The sequence below is a fragment of the Myotis davidii genome, unplaced genomic scaffold (genome assembly GCF_000327345.1).
Source record: "Myotis davidii unplaced genomic scaffold, ASM32734v1 scaffold77, whole genome shotgun sequence".
NCBI lineage: Eukaryota > Metazoa > Chordata > Mammalia > Chiroptera > Vespertilionidae > Myotis > Myotis davidii.
Window position 1 is genome coordinate 1,297,749 of NW_006289713.1, and position 9,300 is coordinate 1,307,048.

General features: G+C 45.9%; 1 protein-coding gene across 1 annotated transcript in view; it reads left to right on the forward strand.

The window, feature by feature from the left end:
* The window catches only part of RHPN2 (rhophilin, Rho GTPase binding protein 2), a 39,338-nt gene extending 35,086 nt beyond the window's left edge, over window positions 1-4,252 (forward strand). The window contains exons 12-14 of the mRNA XM_006762264.2: window positions 2,993-3,069; window positions 3,614-3,760; window positions 4,040-4,252. Of these exons, the coding sequence (XP_006762327.1) occupies window positions 2,993-3,069; window positions 3,614-3,760; window positions 4,040-4,237 (422 nt within the window). The 3' untranslated portion in view covers window positions 4,238-4,252. The remainder of the gene's footprint in view (window positions 1-2,992; window positions 3,070-3,613; window positions 3,761-4,039) is intronic.
* Window positions 4,253-9,300: the final 5,048 nt, after the last annotated feature.

Consider the following 9,300-nt stretch of genomic DNA (forward strand, 5'->3'; position numbering starts at 1 on the left):
GTTTGAAAGCCAATGCATCCTTACTCTCTCTTCTAGGCTTGCTCCTTCCCCTGTTTACTCCATCTTTTATTAGCACCAACATGTATTTTTCTTCAAAGACAAAAGTTATTTTTATTATGAAATGGCACCTAAAACTTTCACTGATATAGTGGAACCAGGGGATACAGGAAGAGTTCTTCACTACCTAGTTTATTGAGCCCTAGCCGGTTTGGCTCAGTGGATAGAGCGTCAGCCTGCGGACTGAAGGGTCCCAGGTTCGATTTCGGTCAAGGGCACATTCCCAAGTTGTGGGCTCAGTCCCCAGTAGGGGGCGTGCAGGAGGCAGCTGATCAGTGATTCTCTGTCATTGATGTTTCTATCTCTTCATTCCTCTCTGAAATAAGTAAACATATTTTAAAAAATAAATATTTTTTAAAAAAACCTAGTTCATCAAGTGTGTGAGTGAGTGACTGTGTGTGTGTGTGTGTGTGTGTGTGTGTGTGTGTGTGTGTGTGTGTGTGAAAAACACTTAAGATTACCCTCTTAGCAAATTTCAAGTATACAGTATGGTATTGTTAAGTATAGTCACCATGCCGTATGTTAGATCTCTAGAGCTTACTCATCTTGTACAACTGAGACTTTGTACCTTTGACCAACATCTCCTCATTTCCCCTACCTCTACCTCTGGCATCTAGCATTCTGCTCTCTGCTTTGATGAGTTGGACTATTTTATTATTATTTTTTTTTTAATTCTCACCTGAGGATATTTTTTCCATCGATTTTCAGACAGAGTGGAAGGGGGAGGGGAGAGAGAAAGAGAGAAATATCGATGTGACAGAGGCACATCAATTGGTTCCCTCCTGCACACACCCCGACCAAGGCTGGGGATCGAACCCGCAACCCTTTGGCCCCTGGGCCAATGCTCTAACCACTGAGAAAAACTGGCCAGGGTGAGTTGGACTATTTTAAATTCCACTTATAAATGAGATGGTGCACCATGAGCATTTTCTAAGGATCTCTAAAGTGTTGAGCACTGTCCTGTTTTCAAGAATATGGAGGTGAACTGGACACTTGTTGCTGCCCTTGGAAAGGTGTCAGTAGTTCTGCCGTGGAGGCCAGGAGTGGAGGGGCCTCCTCAGAGGTGACTTCACAGTGAGAATGACTAGGATCTTTCTGGGAGTTAGGGGAAGGGATGGAGGGTGGCCCAATCAAAGGAACCCCCTTTGGCCAAACCCCCTTCGATCCTATTTCCTAAACCTCTGTCCGCAGCTCTGGAGTTCTACCCCCCAGTTTTCAGGGACTAGCTCCTTAGGATTAGATTCTAGCTCAGGCTAGAACCCTGGGCTTGGCTGTAGTAATGTTGGCTGATACCTACTGAGCATTTGATCTGCCAGGTCCAATATTAAGCACCACTTGTATACAGAATCTCATTCAATCTCCTTTGCCAGCTGTATGATGGAAGTACTGTATTCCCTTATCTTAAAGAGACCATAAAGGCTTAGGTGACCAAGCTGGGTGGTGGAAGCAGGAATAGTGCTCAGAGAATCTCCTTCACAGACACTGTGGCCACCTCCTTGGCCCCCGGGTCCATACCAGGTGCTCTGTGGCCAGGAGGTAGAGACATAACCTCCATGGAGGGAGGGAGACACGTGACTCCTGGTGAGGTCATGGGGTGGTGGCACTACTCTTAGTAGATGGGCAGCTTCTCCGAGCCCAGCACTGTATCGGGCAGTTTGTAAGAAGCCACAGGGTCATCCTGTGAATAGATGGGTGTGATCTACCTTGGCAGTGCCAGTCTGCTTCCTCAAGGTTTCTTTTTATACTGTTGTTCATGTATACTTAGCCTGTGCTGGGATCCTTTGTGAGAAGCCGACTAGCCTCTTGGTAAGGGTGGGTTGGGTCTGCCATAGATGTGTGGAGATTTGAGCTATTGATGGACACAATTCGGCAAACTCACTGCTCACTGTGGAATCATCCCATTACACACTAATAATGAAAAGAAGCACATCTCCTCCAGGACTTTATGCTATCAGACATGGTACTTCCTTCTGTAACAGCGACGCCTAAAATATAGATTATTTCTCAGCAGGGTTTTATGATACCAAAGGAAGTCCACTAGAATATAAACAAGCTACTTGAAGGCAGGGAATCTATCAGTTTGTCATTGCTCTGTCTCAGCCCCAGAGAAGGGTTTGGCTTATGGTAGGTACAGGTCATACTGGACCAGGGGGGTAGACCAGTAGTCCAAAACCAAGTGACAGGACATGTGACTAGGAGCAAGGTTTGCTGCCTCTTTCCTTCAGAATAAAGATTTAGACCTGAATTCTTTCTTTTTTTTTTTCATATATTTCATTGATTTTTTACAGAGAGGAATGGAGAGAGACAGAGAGTCAGAAACATCCATGAGAGAGAAACATCGATCAGCTGCCTCCTGCACATCTCCCACTGGGGATGTGCCCACAACCAAGGTACATGCCCTTGACTGGAATTGAACCCGGGACCCTTCAGTCCGCAGGCCGACGCTCTAGCCACTGAGCCAAACCGGTTTCGGCTAGACCTGAATTCTTATTTTTTTAATTTATTTTGAGAGAGAGAGAGAAACATCGATTTGTTGTCCCACTTATTTATGCATTCATTGGTTGATTCTTTTTTAAAATACATTTTTATTGATTTCAGAGAGGAAGGGAGAGGGAGAAAGAGATAGAAACATCCATGGTGAGAGAGAATCATTGATCGGTGGCCTCTTGCATGCTCCCCACTGGGGATCGAGCCTGCAACCTGGGCATGTGCCCTGACCAGGAACCGAACCCTGACCTCCTGGTTCATAGTTCAACGTTCAACCACTGAGCCACGCCAGTCATTCTCATTGGTCGTTTCTTGTATGTGCCCTGATGGGATTGAACCTGAAACCTGGGCGTGTTGGGATGATGCTCTCACCCACTGAGCTACCTGGCCAGCATCGAGGATAACTTCCAACTACAGAAACATCCATACCTTCCCTTTTATTTTCTAGCTAAAACTGAGCGAGAGGTTGAAATTACAGTGCCACAGTTCTCCACGGTGACAGCAACGGACTTCTTCCGGAAATTGGTATGTTGAGGGTTTATTTCATAATGACCTAAGGGACAGCTTTTACATGTTGCAAGTATGTAAAAGATTATTTTTAGATTCTGTAGATCAGAGGTGGGGAACATCCGGCCTGCAAGCAGTGTCATTCGGTCTGGCCCTGCTGTGGCAACCGCAGGCAGGACTCGGAATTCAGTAAATCTAGGAGCTTTTTTCATAGCAACATAATTTTTAAGATGATAATTTTGTATGGCTTGCGAATTATGTTATAAATATCCAAATGGCCCTTGGCAGAAAAATGTTTCCCCACCCCTGTTTTAGATTTTCTTAATTTGGGGATTTTAATTAAGATAATTTTATTTAAAATATGTTGGCTATTTAAGAGAAAATGGCAATTCATGTTCTCGTATGACTGCTCTAGCATGTATTACCTTGGGTGGTGTCATTTCATTAGTCTCTGAGCAAGGCTGAATGACATCTGCAAAGACAACAAGGCAACATTTCCTTTAGCTTTCAAATGCCCGATTCAGCCTTCAGATCCTACAGCTAATGATGCTCTATTCCAAAGGGTCCTTTGTCGGTGTTTTCGGCCAACAAGAGATGGACACCTCCTCGAAGCATTCACTTCACTGTGGAAGAAGGGGACTTAGGGTTCACCTTGAGAGGAAATTCTCCAGTTCAGGTCCACTTCCTGGATCCTTACTGCGCTGCTGCGGTAAGTGTATGCCATTGTAGGGGCAAAACTCACTGGCATCTTTGCAGGCAGTCAAACTGGTAAAATACAAAGAAAGCTGCCAAACAAACGTGGGTGAATGATTTAGGGTTCCTTTATTAAAAAGCCCTCTTATGGGGGTTACATGCCCAAAGAGGAAAAGATTAATTTTTATTTCTTAAAGCAAATTTCGCAAATATCTATTTTATTAATGAAGTTGGAAACTGATTCCAGGAACTGAATGAACAGAATGTGACCTTTATTTACATTATACTTTTGTAGCTGGCAGGAGCCAAGGAAGGGGATTATATTGTTTCCATTCAAAATGTGGATTGTAAATGGCTGACAGTGAGCGAGGTTATGAAACTGCTGAAGAGCTTCGGCGAGGACGACATTGAGATGAAGGTTGTGAGCCTCCTGGACTCCACCTCATCCATGGTGAGGCTGACACCCCTGGTAGTAAATAGCAAAGTGGGGTGAGGTTGGTGTAACCTCAGAGGTCTTTCCCGGACCCTCTTCCTCCTGCCTGCATTTGAAGCATGCCACAAATGACTGAACTCCTTCCTAAGCTTGCCATTGCTGGGATGTGCTTGCCTTGGTTCAGAGAGCACTAGAAAACTTGTATTATTGATCCTGTAGATAAAATAACCAATAGCTTTGTTTTCCTGATTATATCCTTTTAAAAAAATAATAAATTTTTATCAATTTCAGAGAGGAAGGGAGAGGGAGCAGGGGATAGAAACATCAATAATGAGGGAGAATCACTGATCCACTGCCCCTGCAGGCCCCCTACTAGGGATCTAGCCCACAACCCGGGCATGTGCCCTGACTGGGAGTTGAACCATCACCTCCTAGTACATAGGTCAACCTCAACCACTGAGCCACGCCAGCTGGGCCTGAGTATATCCTTTTTAATGACAAAAGCAATACATACTCATAGTAAAAATATATTCAAGTGGTCCAGAAGGGCTTATCATTTGAAAGATTCTCTCCACCTGTCAAAGATAACATTTGCTGTGTCCTGTGAGATCTTGGGACCTGTTTGATGCCTGTGCAAGTCCATGTGCAGTTATATCCTTTCTTCCCCCCAGTGGAAGGAATCATTTCATACACTCTCTCACACTTTGCTGCATTTAACAATGTGCCTTAGAGATTTCCCTCTATAACAACATTTATTTATTCATTCAACAAATATTGATTGAGCATTAGCTGTGTGCCAGGCCCTTCCTAGGTGTTGGAGCTACAGCTGGAACTAGACAGATAAGGTTCCTGCCCCCACAAAGCTGGCACTAAATAAGCAAATAAGTGGTTGTGATTTTGATAAGTACTGCAAAGAAAAGAAAGGTGTAACATAATAGAATGACTGGGGGTAAGAACAGGCCCCTTCAGACAGACTTTCACAAAGACTTGAGTGAGGAGGAGGGACCTCTGTATTTGAAGAGGTACAAGAGGAGCATTCTGGGCAGGGGCCAGCAGGTGCAGAGACCCTGTGGCATGATTAAGCCCTGTGGCATGGCGACCGAACAAAAAGAGGGCCTTTTGACTAGAGCATCGTGACGACAGGAAATGAGGTGGGAGGGAGACGGCCTCATTGGCAGCAGTGGGACTTTGGAAGCCATTGAAGCTTTTAAGAAGGGAATGAAATGATAGGATGTTTACTTGCGACGGATATCTGCCTGGAGGCTGGCCGCGTGGCAGCAGCGGAAGCTGGCTATGGCAGTCATCAGGCCAGTGATGTTAGCAGCTTACACTAGGAGTGGTGACAATGGCAGTGTAGGAGGTGGATGCACCTGAGACATACTTTGAAGGTGGAACTGACAGAAATTTATAGATGATTTATGTTTAAAAAAAAAAAGATGGTAGAAAGAGAGATGATCTCTTAGTTTTGGGCTTGAACAGCTCCATCATTTTTTATAACGATGGGGAACAGGGACGGTAGTGAGAGAAAACAAGAATTCTGCTTTGACGGTTTCATATGCCATTAGACACTAGATATGAATGTAAAGTAGATGGCTGGATGTTCTAATCTTCAGTGTAAGGGAGAAGTCCGAGCTAGAAATAAATATTTGAGAACCTTTCAGCATAGTGATGATATTTAAAGCTGTAAGAGACTAAATGAAATTGCCTGCGAGGGGCTGAGGACTAAACTCTGGGACACCGCAAACATCTGGGGGTCTGTGAGAAGTGGTGCAAAGGAAGCTGCGAGGGCGAGTTCAGAGAGATTGGGCAAAAAAGGGGCTTCTGAATCAAGAGAAGAAAATCCTGCCCAGAGAGAGTGGCCCACCGTTTGCATAAGTTAAGAGGTGGAGAGTGAGGGAGGAGGAGCCATGTCTATTTGGCAGCTGGACAAAAGGACAAAAGGAGAGATGGCAACAGAACTCAGATTAGAGAGGGTTGGAGAGTGAATGGATTGTGTGATTTCACCAATAAGAAATGTGCAAAATAGGAAAGTCCATAGAAACAGAATGTAGATTCGTGGTTGCCAGGGGCTAGGGCTGGAGCATTGGGGAATGGAGAAACTGCTCATGGGTACAGTTTCTTGGAGGGAGGAAAAGGTTCTGAAATTAGATAGTGGTGGTGGTTGCACAACTGTGAATATACTAAAAACCACTGAATTGCATTAAAATGGTGAATTTTATGGGATGTGGATTGTATCTTAATTTAAAAAATAAAGTCAGTGGACTCACAGAGCACCTTGGGAGAGGGGATCGTGAGAAATGGTACTTGTAGGGGCAGACTCCATAGAATTGGTGGACAAGTGATCAAGATCCTAACCAGAAAGAGAGGAGGTTTGTCTAAAAGGAGGATGAATAAAAAGGCTGGGCTCTGGGCTGAAGAGCTGGAGTAGAAGGCACTGACAGGGAGGGAGGCGTGGCTTCACAGAGCGGCCCTGCCGCTGAACTGAGAGTGAAAGGCTTATTTTTCAGACCTGTCCTATGTTTGAAGCGGCCAATGGATGTGGTGGTTAAAAACAAGGATTCTACACTCACTGCCTAGATTTGAATCCTGGCTTTGCCACCAGTTGTGTGACCTTGGGCAATTCAGGGAACAGCTCGGCCTCAGGAAAATGGTGAAAACAGCGCCTGGCATGCGATATGTTTCAGCTCATAACAGGTGTTATAATAACCATAATGTGGTTATTCCTTTCTCCCAGCAAGGATTCTAGATAATAACATTTGAGCACTGTTTCTTTTGTTTGTTTGTTTTGATGGTTTTTTTAAACATATTTTTATTGATTTCAGAAAGGAAGGGAGAGGGAGAGATAGAAACATCAATAATGAGAGAGAAACATTAATTGGCTGCCTCCTGCACACTCCACACTGGGGACCAAGCTCGCAACTCGGGCATGTGCCCTGATTGGGAATCGAACCATGACCTCTTGGTTCATAGGTTGACAGTCAACCACTGAGCCATGCCAGCCAGGCATGAGCACTGTTTTTAACTGCTTAACCTTTTCTTCAAACAAAACCAAATAATGAGAATAGAGCTGAGTACTTAGCTGAATTGATTCCCTGTCTTCCCCTGCCAAAAAAAACACCTTCTCTCTGGATCACAGTGGGGATCCCTTAGGACTCCTCTGTGGAGCATATTTTGAAAACTGCTGATATAGTGGAATCCTGGGCATGGAATCAAAAGACCTGGGATCAGGCCGCCTCTGCCATTAAAGTTGTGTGACCGTCAGTAGGTTAATACCCCTCCCTTGGCCTCAGTTTCCCCATCCATGTAATGTAAAAGTTGACTAGGCTATGGTTTCAACCTGGTCCATAAAGCCCTGAGAGCTCCAGAGGTTCCCAGGAAGATGTGATGGGAGCATGCTGGAGGAAGACGGAAAACAAGTGAATGGGGGAGGGAAGACCTGTGAAAGGGAGCAGAGCCATTGGGTGGTAGCTGGGGTAGGGACGGACATAGGGAAAAGAGGAAAGGAAAGCTTTTCAAAGAAGGTGGTGGTGGTGTGTGTGTAGGTAACAGCAAGCTTGTGTGCTGGTGGGAAAGGTCTGGGAGATAGGGGTGCAAGGAGGGAAAACCTGAAGAAGACAGGGCATGAGATCCAGGAACACCAGCGGGCTTGTCTTTGTGGACACATGAATTAAAAGTAAGGCAAGGATATCAGGAGGGCATGTGCGGGCCTTGAGAGAAGGTATCTAGGAGAAAAGGAATAAAGTTACTAGGGAAATGTAGGAGTGCCCGGTAATGAGGTGCCCAGTGAAGCTTTGGGGTCAGGGTTAGAATGTCAGGGGAAGCCAGTCAGCTTGGTCAATATCGCCCAGTAAGGGCATCTGTTTAGATGCAGGCCTGGGGGAAGCAGTGAGTGTTGAATTAGAGTTGACATTCACTGGTGGAATTGGGTAAGGGAATTGAGGGGTTATTCTGTATAATGGACTTTAAGCAGGTAAAGGTTGAAAAATGTTTGCAGGCATTAAATCTGCCTCCAGGAGTTTGTTTTATTGTTTTTAATGAGAGCACATGTGTCCTCTAGAGCATATGGGCTTAATGGCAGTTTTATAGGAAAGGGAGCAGGATTTTATCCAAAGGAGCCACGTATTTTATAGTGAAGAGGGACGTTTTATAGTGAATACCCCCTTTATTGCTGCATCACTCAAATTCCTTGATTTATATTAGGAACAATGTACCCAACCACTTAGGTCTATTGTATGTATACTTATATAAATGGCCTGATTTCAGTGCCTGGAACACAAATGTTTGATAAACATTTGGTGAACAAAGCAATCTCAATGTTAGGCAAGCCTTACAAGCAGGTGATAACCCACATGGACATGTTTAGAAAACAAGTTTCTTTATATTTCCTATTGGAGTCCTACACGTCCTTTAAAAGTTGGGTTTAATAGGTACACTTTTGTTTGGCAAAGATGACAAAGTTCTGGAGATGAATGGTGGTGATGGTTGCACCACCACATGAATATATATAACTAGAAGCCCGGTGCACAAAAATTTGTGAACTGGGGGGGGGGGGAGCGGGGAGGGTCCCTCAGCCCGGCCTGTGCCCTCTCACAGTCTGGGACCCCTCAGGAGATAACCTGCTGGCTTAGGCCTGCTCCTGGGTGGCAGAGGGCAGGCCCAATCCCTAGGTGCAGCCCCTGGTTGGGCTCAGAGCAGGGCTGATTGGGGAGTTAGGGCGCCGCCCCCTGTCATGCACAGAGCAGGGCAGATTGGGAGGTTGTGATGCCACCCTCAGTCATGTTCAGGGTAGGGCCGATTGGGGGCTTCGGGCACCACCCCCTGTCACACACACAGCCGCATGGCGATCAGGGGGTTGGGGAACTCCCCCCATCAGGCACAGAGCAGGGCTGATCAGGGGGTTGAGGTGCCTTCCCCTGTCACGAACAGAGCAGGGTGGATAGGGAGGTTGTGGCCCCGCCCCCTGTCACACACAGAGCCACAAGGCTGTCAGGGTGTGTGGGCGCTGCCCCATCATGCTGATCCCGGTGCCGGGAGGCCTCGTGGCTCCACTGATCCCGGTGCTGGTAGGCATATTACCCTTTTACTATATAGCATAGAGGCCTGGTGCATGGGGGGGGGTGGGT